This window comes from Ceratotherium simum, chromosome 3 (assembly GCF_057802395.1).
Source record: "Ceratotherium simum simum isolate JZ-2026a chromosome 3, ASM5780239v1, whole genome shotgun sequence".
Classification (NCBI taxonomy): domain Eukaryota; kingdom Metazoa; phylum Chordata; class Mammalia; order Perissodactyla; family Rhinocerotidae; genus Ceratotherium; species Ceratotherium simum.
This window is the reverse complement of record NC_141902.1, coordinates 682,510-699,829: the sequence shown is the minus strand read 5'-3', so window position 1 is coordinate 699,829 and position 17,320 is coordinate 682,510. Positions and strand designations below refer to the sequence as shown.

Here is a 17,320-nt window from a genome sequence, read left to right as displayed (position 1 = left end):
TTGCTTGCGTTACATGTAACGTTCACCATTTAGACCAATTACTGTGACTCGAGAATGGTGTATACTGTTTGGCCAGCCCTGGGTCACTACCCTACATCATCTTCCACCATTCCAGAGAAGAAAACACACTGTTATTGATGGCCCTACTGGAAACATCTGGGATGGGAGGGGGGTACTCCCCAGTGGAAAGATGGTGCCAAACAGATGAAAAGAGATGTTCTCTGCATTCCATCCTTTGGTCAGCCAGCACACTTTGAACCTTTGCACTTATATGTGCTTTCTCTTTTTTAATACATAAGATTTCAGAGGAGTCATCACCTAATATAATGCAACTGTCCCATTTACTTAACTCCCCTAGGCCTAAGTAGACCTCCCAAAGTTTAGCACAGTTGCTGCATCTGGCTCTAAATTGTAGATCTCTAGGTGATAGGGATTCTTGTTGATCAGTTGTAGATCAGTTGTAGATGTGCCTTCTCATTCATGACTCGCTGTTATTTAATGAACATCCCCTCAACAACATGATATCGAGTGCTTTAACCATTATATCATCTAATCTTTCCAATAATCCTGGGAGGCCAATGTTACAGATTTTAACAGATGAAGAATCGGGCTCAGAGGTCAGATTAGAAGCTAGTATTTGTAGAATCCAGATTAGGACGCAAGTTTGATTGGGGAGGTTAAGTCTATCTTCTTAGTGTTCTATCCATATTGTCTCTCAACACCTGGGGTCCAGCCATCTGGGAAGTGATATCAAGCTTCCAACAGTCCCTCGTTGATCTGCTGGAGCAGTGGTTGGAGGATGGGAAAGAGACAGCAGCCGAGTCTGATGTTCTTTCCAGAGGGGTTAGCTCCAGATAGTTGACAGATGTCAATTACTGTTTTTGTAACTGCGAAACAGGCCATGAAGTAGCAAGTGTTCAATTTACCTGTTCTTCGAATGAGAAAAATTACCCTTACTTCAGGGAAAAAATCCTCATAATATAGAGCATACAGAGAAATTGAAAATCAGGTGTCAGTTTCCAGGTCAGATTCTATATTTCCAGGTACTAGAATCAAAATATAGGACCCTCCAGGAGCAAGTGCCTGATAAAAATGGATGTATTGTTATATGAGAAGTTTGGTAATACGTTGCATTAAAAATTTAAGTTTCAAGAAGGCTGGACTTCAAAGCTATTTTTTTCCCCCCTCCCCAAAGCCCCAGTACATAGTTGTAAGTCTTCTATGTGAGCTGCCTCCACAGCATGGCTACTAACAGACGAGTAGTGTGGTTCCACACCTGGGAACCGAACCTGGGCTGCCGAAGCGGAGTGTGCCAGACTTTAAAGTGCTAGGCCATCAGGGCTAGCTCCAAAGCTGTTCTGAAGCCAGAGGCCGTTAGACTTTCAAGAGGTTGAAAAAACTTGATTTAAAGGTTCAAGCAAGATTTCTGAGTTTGGAACGCAATTGCTGACCTTTAGTTGGAAAATGTGTGTTAAGTAAGAGTTGTACTATTACTTAAAAAACAACTGGGTGATTAAAAAGTAGCCTGTGACTCCAAGGAAACCTGTCGAGCATTGGTTCTCAACAGTGGGTGATTTTGCCCTGGGGGGACATTTGGTAGTGTCTGGAGATGTTTTGGGTTGTCACACCTGGGAGGTAGGGAGCTACTCCTGACATCTGGTAGGTAGAGGCCAGGGATGCTGCTGAATATCCTGTGGTGCACAGGACGGCCCCCCACTGCAAAGGATATTTGGCCCATAATGTCAATAGTGCCGAGGTTAAGAAACCCTGCTCTAGAATCTTCCTTGTCCAAGGACGTGAGTGGTAAGCCAAACAATCAACATTTAATGAGCATATCCTATATACCTGCCACTGGAGATTAAAAAATATATGTATGTGTAGCTAGTGACCCTGCCTGAGTAGAGGAGATAGACAGGAACAGTAACAACCACAGGCTACTGAACTAAGTGTTAGGGAAGAGATGGTGCTTTGAAATAGCAGCCAAAGAGTGTTTGTACAAATGAGGTATCCATGAGCAGAACTTCTGACTGAGCCTGTTGGTCTCAGGGCCAGCCCAGATTCAAGGGGGTGGGAAATAGATCCCACCTCTTAATGGGAAGCATGGCAAAGAGTTTACAGTTTTCTTTAATATTCCATAAGTACTTAACAGCACCTGGTACATAGTAAGTATGTAGTAAATGTTAGCTGTAATTAGTGCTTTTGTTTTACCTTTTCTGAACAGTAGGTGAGCCTTGCCATTTACTTTCCCTCTATTTGAAAAACTCTTCCCTGAGATGGATGGAAATGACATCCCTCTCTTAATTCGTGTATCTGCTCAAATATTAGCTTATCAGAGATGCTTCCTCTGATACCATATATGAAATAACATCCACACTACCACCTTATCTCCATCACCTTTCTCACGTAATCTGGGTTTATTTGTAGTTATAGCTCATATCAGCGTCTACATTATATATGCATTATCTGTCTCCATTAGAGCAGAATTTTGCTTTGTCCAGTGCTGTATACTCTGCATCTACAACAGCTTTTGGCACGTAGTAGATGTTTGATAAATGAACAAGAAAACCCCAACTGATTGTACCCAAGGCATTTTGATCCCTTTTAGGGCACCATGCATTGAAAGACTATATATTCTTTATTCCACAGTGATCCTAGCCACAGCATTCATAGCCTTGGTGCTGCCATCTGTTACATCTTCCCCTGGGCATTGCCCGCTGGAGCACTGTGCTCTTGGGAAGCAGGAACAAGGTCGTCGTCTTAAGCTTCTTGGCATTGGTGTGTCCCTAACTGGATCGTGACCTCATGGGTGTAGGGGCACATCTTCTATTGCTTTTGTATTCTGCTTTCAGCAGATAAATACTACAGTGCTCTGTGTATAACTTGAGCTTCATAAATGTGTGATGGTTCAATTCGAAGATAGCACTCTGTAGTCCCGTTTTCCAAGATAATTTTTTGCCTTGTTTTTGTGAGGTAATAAAGGTACCTTATTGACTGTTGAAATATGCCTACTAACCAGGTTTGCCTTAGAGTAATCTTCTTAATCACATTACCATCTTTTCAGTTTTTTTAGTGTGACAATCTCAGAATTGAGAATCCTCCAAAGTGAGGCTATATTATGTGGGTCGGAAATTTCTGTTGACCTAGTTTTTTTTTTTTTTTTTAATAAACTTTTTTATTTTAGAATACTTTTAGAAATACAAGAGTTTCAAAGATGGTACAGAGAGTTCCCATATGCCCCACGTGTGCCCACTCTCCCCTGTTGTTAATGTCTTATATGACTGTGGTACATTTCTCACAACTGATGAACCAGTACTGATACTTATAATGAACTAAAGTCTATGCTTTTATTCCGAGGTGACCCAGTTTTAAAGATTATTTTCGATAATTTCTAAAAAATAGAAATCAGTATTGAATGTCCACAGGTGGTAGCTTCCTGAATCTTAAAAGAAATGTAACTTTGTAACCAATGGGGCTTATTGGGAAATAAGGAATTTACAATAATGTGGGTTTAAAATTTAAGTGAGGGAATCTTATAGCTTAACATACTTGGTTTGTAAGTGGGGTATTAATAAAAGAGGCAGGATGGGGTTTGATCACTATGAAAGCTGTTTTGTTGTTGCCTGGGAAATAGGATACTGCAACACGGTTTGTTTTTCCTAGTTGGTCTGTCCTAAGGTCCTTGGACCGAAGAGGGCTGCCCTGGAGCAGGAAATGTGCCCTCCTGGGGCGGAGTGGGACTTACCTTAGGACACAGAATAAGTAGCCAGTGGTTCAGAGGCTGATTTCTCCAATTCAAATTGGTGTACATTTTGTCCACTTCTCCCCAGGACTGCCCGATTTAAGATTAAATTGTAATCTGAAGCATAGTAGAGAGATGGGTATTTTGCTATTTCTGTGGAACCTTTTAACCAACTTTAATGCAGCCGCGGTACATTGTACAAAGTACAAACTTAATCCTGTCTCTCTTTCAGGGCTTTTCTAGTTTGCCATCCCCTACTGCTTCTTAAAGACTCTGCTTTTCTTAAATTTTCTTCAATAATCCTCTTGCAGTCTTTTTTTGCTGCATTATTTGAATCATAAATACATAAAAATTGAGCTCAAATGAAATTTTAGAAAATTATTTTAATGAAGCTCTGGAAACATCCATCCCAAACCTTAGAAAGTATTTTTTCCATATTTTATTTTTTAAATTCTAGAAAATAGGTCAGTAGAAATACCCCCTTTAATTAGTTTAATTAGAAATGGAAAATTATAGGAGTAACTCAATTTGAAGTGTAGATTTAAATAAGAAGAATTATACTGGGATTAATATCAGGGTTTGAATTTAAATAAGATGGATTTAATCATAGTTTATAATTTCTTCTTGAAAAGGTTTTAACAGCAGAGAGGAGGCCTGAGTGTTGGAATATATCAATACCTAGGGGAAAAACTGCCATGAAATATAATATTTGACAAGGAAATTGTTTTAGAACTGTATTTCTCAGATGGTATGCCTAAGAATATTATTCTATAGGACCTTAATAGATATATCTTGGGGGCGGGAGTATTCTCTGCCCGAGTTTGAGAAATATTAAACAAATTTAAGAAATTGCCTACAGGACTTCTCAGAGCCTTCAACACTTTTTGAATTTCTCAGAGAGGGTATATATAGGATACCCTGCTTCCCCAACTTATTTATCCCTGGATCACCTAGTAACATTTTTCAGGAAGATGTTCTGAGTACACAAATTTGACCTGTTTTAGGAATTTATACCTTTGAAAACATTGAGGACGTTTTTTTCAGTTGTAGTGATGATGTCGTATCTTGCACATCTGTTGCTTGTCCCCAGTCCTATACCTCAAGATGTGTTCCCGACGTATTCTATGGAGGTATTCTGTCCAGCCCTCTGCTCGGCACCTTCCTGCTGTTAACTGAAGTGTGGTTTCCGTGCGTGACTGTGTGTCAGAAACACCTGGGGAGCTTTTTTGAAAGGTTAAGATTCCTGGACCCTGATCCTGGAGATTCAAGTGAGCAGAAATGTCCCTGTGCTCAGGAGTCTGTGTTTATTACAAGTACCCGGCTGATTCTTATACAACCCACTGGCCCTCCAGTTGCTGCTTTGGAACTGTTGAACTGAAAGTGTGCATTTTCCAGATGGCGGTTGGATTTGGGGTGCAGTTAGTTTGTGGTCCTAGAACACGTGGGCTAACCATCCCATCCTGAAGAGAACAGCAACCCTGACCTCCAGTGACCCTATCGGGTGACGTGCTGGCTGCAACCTAATGGGAAACAATTGCTACTGTCCTAGTAGAATACTCCTAAGGGACCTTTCGGTACCTTCCTAATAAGGAAATACTGTATATAGGATTACTGTTTGTTTTTTCTTAGTGTGAGTAGCTCCCTTGTGGATGGTATTTTATTTATACTTTAAAAAGAAGTACTAGTTTATATTTACTCATGGTGCTGTCTAAGAATGTGTTCTCTCCCATCCTCCTGCTGATAACAGATGGACATTTAACCTGAAGCAAATAGGCCAAGATCCTACCTCATTTGTGCTTTGATGTATGTGAGCACTGATAATAGCTTTGCTTTGTAATTAAAACTGCATAGTTAAACTCTCTGGTAAAACAGTTCCGTATTCCTGGAAATTCCTACGTATCCTACAAATATAGCTGGAAAGGAACAATATAAATCATTACTGTTGGTTTGAGAGGCAACTAGTCTTAACATGTGTTGGTTGAATAGTGTTATAATAGCAATAATATATGAAACATTAGACACACTTTAAAAGTGGGGAATATCCACCATTGTTTTAAAATTATTTTGCAAGTTCTTGCCAATGCAATGAGACGTGAAACATATTTAAAGGTGTGATTATTGAAAATTGGAAATAAAATCTTTATGGCTTGCAAACAAAATAGTATACCTGGAAAATCTGAGGGAAGTTAAATAAAATTAATCTGTTTAATAAACTGATTAGGTATGAGAGGTATCCAAAATTCACAGCCCTTTTGTATACAAACATGGTTTTGCATACATAGTCTTATTATTTGTATGTATTAATTGGTTGGTGAAGTAACAAGTACAAAAATTAAGTTTGCATTGTCAGGTTAGAGAATCAGGAGAGAGAGCAGCACCGTAAAAACTCTGGGAGAGAAAAGTTGTAAGGAGGGCCCCACGTCCTTGGTTAGTGTCGTGGGGAGGTCAGTTCCAGGGACTCCTGTGGGTCCTCCTGGTGGTCTGGAGAGCACTGGCTGCTTTTAGCAGAGCCATGTTGGGGAAGGGAAGGCAGTGTAAGGCAGACCACAGTGGGGGAAGAAGGAATGGAGTGTAAGAGCCAAGACATTTATTTGAGTTTGATTGTAATGGAAATAAAAAAAGAGAGAGGTTGACAATTTTCTTGTTGTTGCTCTTTTGTCATTTTGTTTGTTTCTTTTCAGGACCCTTTGTTGTCTCACTGTGAGACTGGAAACCCCTCCAAGGCAGGCCTTTGCTTTTGTAAGCCCTGCATGCATAGTGCTGCCTTGAAGCTGTGAGGCACTCATGGCTTTATGTTTACTTCATGACTGTGAATCACAGTTTTAAAACAGTTGATAGTGGGCACAAACAGAAAAATTTCAGTGAGTTCTCATGTGTTCAACTAGGCAGTCGTAGCTTTGAGACGTGCTGTCCCTGTGCCAGCAGGAGTGGTTGTGCTGCTCATCTCCCCATCTCTCTCCTCCCAAGCTCACCGCCTTTATTCACTGTCTTCTTCTGGACTGTTTTACAGCAATGAAGCCGACGTAGCGGAACATCATGCTTCTCCAGTAGGGCATGTGATGAGGAGCAGAGTTTGGCTTTGGCGTGCTTGGAACTGGAAGACTTGCCGAGGACTCCGAGCCCAGCCCTGACCACTGGAGAGCCCACAACACCATGAACAAACTGAGCTTCCACAACAACAGAGTCATGCAAGACCGCCGGAGTGTGTGCATTTTCCTTCCCAATGATGAATCTCTGAACATCATCATCAATGTGAGTAGATCCCACTTTAGAAACGTTTAACTACTTGTGTTTCCAGCAGTGACCATATTCAAATTATGACTTGGTTTAAGGGTGAAATCATTACAGAATGAGACTTAATAATGTGGCAGAATTGGGGTGTTTAAGTAGTCTATGCAGGTCTAAAGTTTGTGGTGTGTTCTCCTTTGTATCTGGCTTCTTTCACTCAATGTTTCACCTGCGAAATTCATCCATGCTATTGCATGCAACAGTAATTCTTTTTCATTGTTGTATAATATTCCATCATATGAATATGCCCAATATCTTTATCAACTATGGTTGATGGATATTGGGTTATTTTAAGTTTGGGGCTGTTATGAATAAAACTGTTACGAACATTTCATGTGTGTGCACATTTGTATCCATTTCTGGGCTTGTACCCAACAGTGGACTTGTGAGTCGTGAGGTGTGCATGCTTCACTTTGGGGGAGACTGCCACACCATGTTATGTTATGGTGGTCAGGACCATGCCCTCTCCCTATGATCAACTTTCATAGTCTTTCTTTCACTTACTGTATTCTGTTGGAATTAAGGGAAAAATTCCATTAGTGCTTGCCTTGAATTAGTTTTCTTTGCTATGTGCTACTATATTTTTAACTCAGTTGCTGTATAAAAGAGTATTTCGATATGTTATACTGAGTATATATGACATTTAAATGGCTCCATCACTCATATGTGGGAGATAAAACAACGAACACACACATGGATGCAGAGACCAGACTGGTGGTTAGCAGAGGGGCAACGGGTGGGGCAGGGCGAAAGGGTAAAGGGGCACACGTGACGGTGACAGATGGAAACTAGACTCTTGCTGGTGAACATGGTGCAGGGAATACGGAACGCAAATTATAATGATGTACACCTGAAATCTCTCTAATGTTGTAAACCAATGTTACCTCAATAAAAAAATGTTTAGATAAGAAAAAGTTCTGCTTGTTATCATAATTATTTTGATTTTATTCTGACCATAACCCTAGTTTCTTGATTTACTAATATAACCTCGTTTTTGCTCATAGGGATTGAGCATCAAGCCTGCCTATTCAATGAACCTTATCATCTGGGCAGAATATCTGTGGATTAGCTACCTTCCTACTCAGGGCACCTGAAGTTGTCTTTGCATGTGTGAAGTGATAGACTATTATTTTTGCAGTATTTGGTTTTTAAAACCTAATAAAAATTGGTAACATATCTCTCTTTTTCAGTGTGGGCACTGACAAAATATATTAAAATTTAACTTATATATGTGATTCTGCCCTTTGAGTTCTTTTATGCAGTCACAAAAATATGTCCACTAAATTTTAAAAATATACATAATCATATAGCATAAGTACTTCAGAAACCTCTCAGTTCCATTTCTGTCTTTTCATCTGGTGGAATATGTATGCGTGTATTCATGTGTCTGTGCACACATATAGGACATGGAACAAAACCTTACTGACCACAGGTGAGTGGAAGAAAAACTACTCGGACATCATGAGGAATGCTAAGAGCTGACTATAATTTTCTAAGAAATTAATTTGTACTAAGATCTTAGCTGAGGAAGATAATTATGGAGAACAGACTGGAAGATACCCAATCCATTGTTCTTATAGATAGTGGTTTTAAAACTTGAATGTACATCAGAATTATTTGGGGAGCCTGTTAAACATTCAAACGACTGGGCTTCACTCCTTGGAGATGCTGATGTAGTAAGTCAAGGGTAGGACATAGGAATTTGTATTTAACAGGGTCCCCTAAACAGGTACTGTTTTTCTTCATGCCGTCAGGTCGATTCCGACTCCTGGTGACCCTGTGTACAGCAGAGTTGACCCCTGCCCCATCTTTTCACCTTCCACCTTCTGGTGCTGTATCATGGCCAGTTTTTTCAGAAGTGGGATGCTAGGTCTTTCTACCTAGTCTTAGTCTGGAAACCTGTCCACCATGGGTGACCCTGCTGGTATTTGAAATCCTGGTGGCATAGCTTTCAGCATCACAGCAATGTACAGCCGCCACAGTGTGACAACCAAGAGACAGGTAGTGTGGGTCCCTGACACGGAAGCGAACCCGGGCCACACGGTGAGAGCACCGGATCTTGACCATTAGACCACCTGGGCTGGTTAACAGGTGCTATCGATACTTTAAAATCTTAAGCCAGACAGGCAAAGACCTGTCTACCAGCACCACCTAGTTTATTTCACTCAACAAAACTCTGTTGACTGGATTGTGTTTTTGGCATTGTGTCAGTGTTCCAGCCATGGCAAGTGTTGGTCGTTGTTAATAGTAATATAATCATCATTATTGTTGAGAAATGTTATAAGATCATTCATATTTTGACTCCACAACTTACTAGTTTTGTGACCTTTGGACAGGTTGAATAAACTCAGTCACCTTCCTCGCTTGTCAAAGCAGCTTGCTCAGGATCCAGCACATAGTAGGCACTCAGTTTATATTAGCTCCCTTTCTGCCTTCCCTTTATGAAGAATAATTGAGGGGCAGTCTGGTAGGGAGAAGACATGAATGTGCTTAAAACACAGACCTGAGTTCAGATCCCATGTCTTGAGTGACTTTTGGAAAGTTCATTAAACTCCTTCAGCGTCAGCATCTTCGCCTATAAAATGGGAATAATCCCTATGCTGTGGGTGGTTGTGAGAATTCAGGGTTAGCACATAGCGTAATTCCTGACACATAGATAGTAGCTGCTACTATTATTTTAATTCTTTAGAGAGTAATTTTATGCTTCTTCAATTCCTTTCTTTTGCAAATTAACATAATAATCCCTGCAGGATGGTCAGCACTGTGGTCGTGGATTGCAAAGCCGTATATCATGATTCAGGACTGCTTTAGAGTCACAGGGACCGAGGTGGAGATCCCTTCTTCCCAACTCACTCTGCAGCCTTGGGCGAGTTTGTTTTTTGCTTCAGTGTCCTCATCTATAAAGTGGAGCTAGTCTTAGTCCCCACGGGGACGTTGCAAGGATTTAAAGATAGAACATGCATGAAGTGCTCATTGCAGTGCGGCCCGGGGATTGCTCAGTGCATGAGCACACAGTAGAGTAGCACTTGTTTTCACTTCTTTGAGCTCTTTGCGCATTTCATTAGGGCTCTCTATTAATGAGACTCAGATGGAGGGCCTGAAGGGGTGGGCCTGTTATTCCAGGACACGTGGCCTCCCCTGCCATACTTAGACCCCTTCCTAGCATGCTGATAGACAGAGGAGTGGTAAGGGGTGAGTAGAGGCGCCTCCCTGCGGGAAAACCAGTTCAAGGCTGCCAAAGGTCTTTTTCTAGAAAGTGTTGTGTGTGTATTCAGAAAATAGCAGTTGATGTTTGTAGAGGTGTAGTATAAGTATAATAAATTAACTGGGCAAAAGATTTTCATCAATGGTCTCATTTTTTCATCATTTCTAAATATGTTTTAAACAAAGAAAGTTTGTTCCCTGAAAAGTATAGTTGAAAGAATTTTATCTTTCTGCATGTGGGGTAGATTTAATGTTTTGGTCATTCTGAATTCTTGTGCATTGAACTAAAGGGGCTGTTTTAAATTATTTTAATCGTCAAATAAATATTAAATATGGAAACTTGGAAAATTTTGGAAATAAAATCATGGTAAATGTAAGAGCCACAACATTTTTGAGTGATATCAATTATGGCCAAGAGCTTTACTTCTGCACTAAGATGAGAGTGAACAATTCTTTTTTTCTGGAGCATATTAAATATTCTTGCTCATTAACAAACCATTGACATTTAGGGTCAAATGCTATTTTTATTAAAAAGTTCCATATAGAGTATATTTTTAGATAATGCCTTAATTCTTATTTCTTAATATCTCATATTCTATAGCACTTTTTAAAGATCCCATTGCTCCTAAAGATTAAAGAACTTGAAATATTTCACAGTCAGCTAAAATGTAGCCTTAAAAACTCATAATTTGCAAATATAAAAAACTCAAGCTTGTTTTCACAGCAGGTAAGACTTCAGGGCCACAGCCTTACTTGATTACAGTTTTAAACAAGGACATTGTGCTTACTTGATAGTTGTTAAAGAGCTTTATCAGTAGGCTCCAAATACTTGATTTAAACTAGTAGAACAATAATAATTATATGGGATGTATGGAGGAAATGTACAGCATTATTTGACCAACAGTTACCCAAAGTTACAACATAGTTTATTTTATATACCATTTGTGGTTTGGAATTTTTCTGTTAACTTTTTATCACATTTTATCCTGAGTGCTTTATATGTGACATTTTTAAATACTACAGTCAAAACTAAGGCTTAAAGGTATCCTAGACTGTAGGACATTTTAAGTCTCAAATTTGTAGTGTTATAGTTCAATTTTATATAACATTTGATACTTTTTTCTTTATCAATCTGTTTATTTAAGCTTATTTGTAAAGTGGAATTATGGTAATATAAAACTCAAAATTCAAAGTCTTTTTAATGCATAAAGATGATGATTTTCTACTGACAGATGTATTCTCCCAGCGGTGTTGATGGGTTTGCATTGATACGTTTTCCCTAAATTCTTGAATGGCACATTTATAGAATGATCTGCTCAGGGGGTCAGTAGTCATGGAACAGAACGAAAATTAGGAGCCCACGGGGGACACAGACTCCTGGCTTTTATTCATCAAACATTTACTGAGTGCCTACTGTATGTCCTGGATATAAAATAAGACACTGTCGGGGCCAGCCTGGTGGTGCAAGCGGTTAAGTGTGCTGACTCGGCTGCGGCAGCCCGGGGTTCGCAGGTTGGGATCCCGGGCGCGCATGGACGCATCGCTTGTTAAGCCATGCTGTGGTGGCGTCCCATATAAAGTAGAGGAAGATGGGCACGGATGTTAGCTCAGGGCCAACCTTCCTCAAGGAAAAAAGGGGAGGATTGGCATCAGATGTTAGCTCAGGGCTGGTCCTGCTCACACACACACACACACAAAAAGACACTGTCCCTGCTTCCTGGTGCTTCTGAGCAGTGGAATTGTGCTGCTGTGGCCTCACGTCAATGCCTTTTGCACTTCCCAGTGGATACAGTGCTTCAGATTAGTTGCCATATGAATGTGAAAAAGAGCAGTAAACCTGTTGTTCTTATTCCAGTATCATTATCACCATTCTGAATTGTTTTGCTTTCAGTTATCAAGGGATCTCAGCATGTTTTTATTTTTCAAATCTTAGTTACATATTAAGGTATGATAGGGCCGGCCCCATGGCTTAGCGGTTAAGTGTGCGCGCTCCGCTACTGGCGGCCCAGGTTCAGATCCCGGGCGCATACCGACGCACCGCTTGTCCAGCCATGCTGAGGCGGCATCCCACATACAGCAACTAGAAGAACGTGCGACTGTGACATACAACTATCTACTGGGGCTTTGGGGAGAAAAAAGGGAAAAAAAAGGAGGAGGATTGGCATAGATGTTAGCTCAGGGCTGATCTTCCTCACACACACAAAAAAAAGGTATGATAAAAAGTCATTAATTCAGAGTTAACTAATTTAGAATTTATAATAATTAAAATTGTAGTTGGCATCATTATCATTGAAGAAAGAATTTGCAAGTTAATAGTACAAATGAGGGGAAATGCCACACATAATATATACAGCTAACGTGATACACTGTCGTGTTGCACTTGTTTTAATGTACACATATAAAAATAATACACAAATGAGCAAAGTTGTGTGTTGCTGCCTTTGCCACTACTAGCTACATGACTTTAAGCTTTCTGGGTTTTATTTTCCACTTCTATAAAATGAAGAAATTGACTTGTATGGTCTCTTGAAGTCAGTCCCAACTAATGAGCTTTAGTGATTCTAAATTCAACAAAGCAGACTCAGCAGAATTACTGTTCCCCAAAACACTTCCTTAAACATTTCAGAAGGCATAAAAACTGTATTCTTTGAAGACTCTTTTATCATTCCACATGTAATTTTTCAGGATAACTTATCCCCAGTGTTCCAAATTAATATGGTTTTATTATGTTTGAATTATACTAGGATTCAGAAAAGGAACCTGGTTTAGTACTTAAAAGATATGAGACAATAAAAGTGATTAAGATAAATAAAAGCTAGGTATTCTCTCATTGAGCAGTATATGAGTATATCAAGAGGAAAACTTTCCTTATAAGGATACTTGCCAAATTAATACTCTTGGTAACCTGGGTAGGCTATTCGTACTGTAGGTTCCTTCTGCAATATTCATTTATCATGCGTCATGGTTTTAGAGTGTGGCCTTGTCCATGTATTACAAGATTTATGAGTTTTATACAAGATTGCATTGGGACTGTATTACCATGTTGTAAACATTTGTATCGTGATAATCGTTACAGAAACACAGCCACAGGTTAAAGTGATTTCCATGACCCAGCAGTTGTTTTGCTGTTGTAAGCTGGTCCTTTCAAGGAGGGTGTTTATCTGCATTAGATTGCCTGGTTGTGGTTCATTGTGTAGGCTTGGATTGTTATCTCAAGTTGTGAGCGTTTTTTCCCTGCAGGTTAAAATTCTGTGTCACCAGTTGCTGGTCCAGGTGTGTGACCTGCTCAGGCTAAAGGACTGTCACCTCTTTGGACTCAGTGTTATACAAAGTAAGTCTTAGTCCCACCTCTGATGGATTTAGCTAACTATCCCTGAGGAAATGACGTTTTATAGCCGTAACTTAAATTGGGCATATTGTTATACAATTGTGATTGTCAAAATACTCATAAATCAATCATCATTTTTAGTCTAGTATTCATTTTTTAAACTTAACTGTTGTGTATTTCTTATAAGATTTAGAATTTTAGGTCATGTATTTATTATAGTTTGAACTTAAAAATAGCTTCCTCTAAAGATGGGGACGGTTGTTAGCCCAGGGCCCATCTTCCTCAGCAAAAAGAGGAGGATTGGCATTGGGTATTAGTTCAGGGATGATCATCCTCACAAAAAAAAGAAAGCTTCCTCTGTAGGAGTCTGGATTTTATGTGTTTGCTCTTTTATGTGTTAATGAACCAAGCTTGATTTTTGTTTTCTTGCACTCAGGGAGCAGCTGGAGCTGCTAGGAAATTATCTTGGGTGTTTTTGTAATTTAATTTGTTTTAAAATTTTAAACATTAAATGACATTTAGACGTAATAACACTGCCTTTCCTCCATTCAAATCCTCTTGCTATTGGCCATATAGTATAACAAAGGGACCTGTCAATTTACTCTCATTTTCTGTTTTTCCCTCCGTGCCCTTTCTCCTTGCAGTCAGGACATGTGACTTGGAGGTGTGGATGCATTTCTTTTGCGTCTCTGTGGAGAAGGTTTTCAAGACAAGGGCTTCATGTAGGCGCTCCCACGACACCTGAGTTGGAGCTGAGGGCCCAGGTTTACCTGCAGCTGTTCCTTATGAGCTTTCTTCTTTCAAATCATGGTTTTCAGTTTCTCTAATTTAGTCTTCCAGATGCCAAAAACCTTTTCTATCTTTGCTCAGTTTTTCAAGGAGACTTTTTCTGTGAAGTGTTTTTATGTTTTCTACTTAGATATAGATTATTTTCTACTACTGGAATTGGTTTAAATTTAAGGCTTATGGTATCTTGAGAATCTGGTTAGTACCATAAAATGCTTAGATCTACTAGGTTGGAAAGCATATCACGATCACCTAATAAACAAGACCCTTCTCCAAAATGTGAGCTGTTTCCAGTTGTCTTTCTAGCACAGGCCAGTGAGCGTAGAGTGGTAACACATCATGAACCCACGAATCAATGACTCGCTCCTCCGTTCTTCCTGTGGTTGTTTTTTTTGGTGAGGAAAATCAGCCCTGAGTTAACATTCATGCCAATCCTCCTCTGTTTGCTCAGGAAGACTGGCCCTGAGCTAACATCCGTGCCCATCTTCCTTCACTTTATATGGGACGCCGCCACAGCATGGCTTGACAAGCGGTGCATCAGTGCGCGCCCGGCTTGACGGTGCACACCCAGGATCCGAACCCGGACCGCCAGCAGCGGAGCGCGTGCACTTAACCGCTACACCATGCAGCCACCCCCTTCCTGTGGTTGTTAAAGCAATGAAACAAATGGCTCAGCTCCATCCTTGTCTTAGTACAAACCTCAGTCATTCTTTCAAGGAAGGGAGAAATAAGATGTCCTATGGATTCTAAATAACTTCACTTTTATTCTATACTCAGAGTTAATTCTTTATACACACCTACGGCCAGACTGTTGATGTTTGTTGTTCAACAAGTCAGCCTAATAAAACCAGTTCACAGCTTCCTTAGGTTTCAGAATAAGCGTTTTTGAGATGTCCTTTGTGAAAGCGAGATTGCGGTGTGGTGAAGGAGCGTTGGGACAGGGATCAGATGATCTGGTTCCAGTTCCAGCTCCGCTGCCAGCTGGCTGTGTGGCCTTACGCGTGTGGTTGACTTCTCTCAGTTTCAGTTTTCCCACATGTCACATGGAAATGACTGCTCCACCTGCTTTGCAGGATTGACATGTGCTTGAGAATTCTTAAAGTATAGAGCTCTGTCAGACTGCCAGATGGTAGAGACATTGTGATCATTTAAAAATATATGTGTGTTATTATGGTGAACAGTCTCAGTTCTGTTCGTTTTGTTGCTTCTTCAGGCAGGAACTCAAGCCAAACACAAATCAGATTGAACAGGAAGGCTGTCTGATCTCGTCCATTTCATGTTTAATCGGTAGCATGAGAGATGGGAGATAGTTTTAGTTGATCTAAGTGGATTTAAGTAGCATCCTCTTTTCTGTCTCTGGGACCTCTTCCTTATCCCTTTCTTATAATTGGTTGACTTAATATGCTATTTACAGGTGAAGAGTAGCTTCTCCCTTCCTGTTCTCTATGGTGCTGTCTCATTGGAACCCTTGCATTCAGTAAGGAGTGACAGTGTGGTCACGTGTGTCATCCTTAGTAGTCAGAGAGACACACTTCCTTCTAGAGTGAATACCCTTCATGCAGAGCTTTCCAGGAGCATGCCCCCTTGGTGATGCTTAGAGAAAAAGAGGGGAAGACGCTTTTCAAAAAAAGATTTAAAACTTTGTACAAGATAGGAAAGCTGAAGGCTTTTCTTGTGAAATATCTCTGTCCTCTAAAAGATTCTCTTTGGGAAATCTGAAAATGTTTTTATTTTTTACTAGCTTGTTTTCACATGTTTAGATCATTTTTACTGGGCTTTTAGCAGTCTTATTTTCATCTTAAGAGCATCATTCCCTTGAAGAAATATTTTGGCATTCATTCTTGCTTTGCATAAGATTCTCCTCTTCTTCCCACAAGATCAGTCTCGCAGGCAGTACAAGTCATGGAGTGTCATTTTGTCATGCTGTGTTTTATGTGCGAACACAGAGAAGGAATCGTCTTACAGACTGTTTTTCAGAAAGCATGGGTCCCACTCCTCTGGAAGTGGGCTGTTATCATGAATGTTTTCTAACTGCTTACATAGCAGGTCGGATGGTGTTTCTGCCCTATTTCATTATTTTGCACCTATGAGAAGAGTCCTCTGAGCTAAACAAAAGCATGTTTTTCTAAGACCAAGTAATGCGCACAGTGTTGGAAGTTAAACTATGAGTTATAATGACCCTAGAAACTAAGTAAAAGCAGGAGTTGGAGACTAATATTTTTTCTAATTATTACATATTTTTAATAGCATGTGTTCTGTATTACAAAAGCAAAATAATTCATAAAGAATCTGATGTCTAGCCCACAGAACCTTTTATCTTTCAGTATCTTGTTGAGCTTTCCTGGTAGTATGTGAACGCAGAGTACATTCACAAATCTTGGGGCTTTTTTAAAAAACCTGTTCCTTCGTATATTCTTTTAAAAAATCTATCCTCTGTCATCTTGTCTCCTTTTTTTAAATGTGCAGATAATGAACATGTGTATATGGAATTGTCACAAAAGCTTTATAAGTATTGTCCAAAAGAATGGAAGAAAGAAGCCAGCAAGGTACGCCAATATGAAGTCACTTGGGTGAGATTACATTTGTGAGGAAAATTTTGATTTTTTAAAGGGTTTATTTCAGCTATTATGCATTAGAAAAATATCTTAATACTTTATACAGTGGAGAATGGGCAAGGAAAATGAATTATAAGTTCTAAAATGTCACATTAATGAAGTATTAATAGCTTATAGCATATAGCATATAACAATAGATTTTAGATATCTGCTAAAATAATGTTGGATGATAACTTTTTAGTAATCTTAGGGTAATGCTTTGAAGTGAAAAGTGTGGAAAAAGTATTTGTTCCTCTTCTGTGCGTATGTTAGTTGCCAAAACTTACATTCTAGAAGTTATTAGTAATTTTTAAATCTACTTTTACTATACTTACATATGATACTTTGTTACTTTGTTGTACTGGTCCTTTATTTAGTAAA

The 17,320-nt window shown here is 39.6% G+C and overlaps 1 protein-coding gene across 6 annotated transcripts in view; it reads left to right on the top strand.

Moving 5' to 3' along the window:
• The window catches only part of FRMD6 (FERM domain containing 6), a 74,876-nt gene that overhangs the window by 29,931 nt on the left and 27,625 nt on the right, over positions 1–17,320 (top strand). For 3 of the 6 annotated variants that reach the window (XM_087421608.1, XM_087421615.1, XM_087421623.1), the window contains exons 2-4: positions 6,750–6,991; positions 13,472–13,562; positions 16,812–16,915. In XM_087421608.1, the coding sequence (XP_087277734.1) occupies positions 6,893–6,991; positions 13,472–13,562; positions 16,812–16,915 (294 nt within the window). In that variant the 5' untranslated portion in view covers positions 6,750–6,892. Of the gene's footprint in view, positions 1–6,749; positions 6,992–13,471; positions 13,563–16,811; positions 16,916–17,320 lie in introns of those variants that run through there. The other 3 variants (XM_087421630.1, XM_087421642.1, XM_087421636.1) reach the window with 3 other exon arrangements.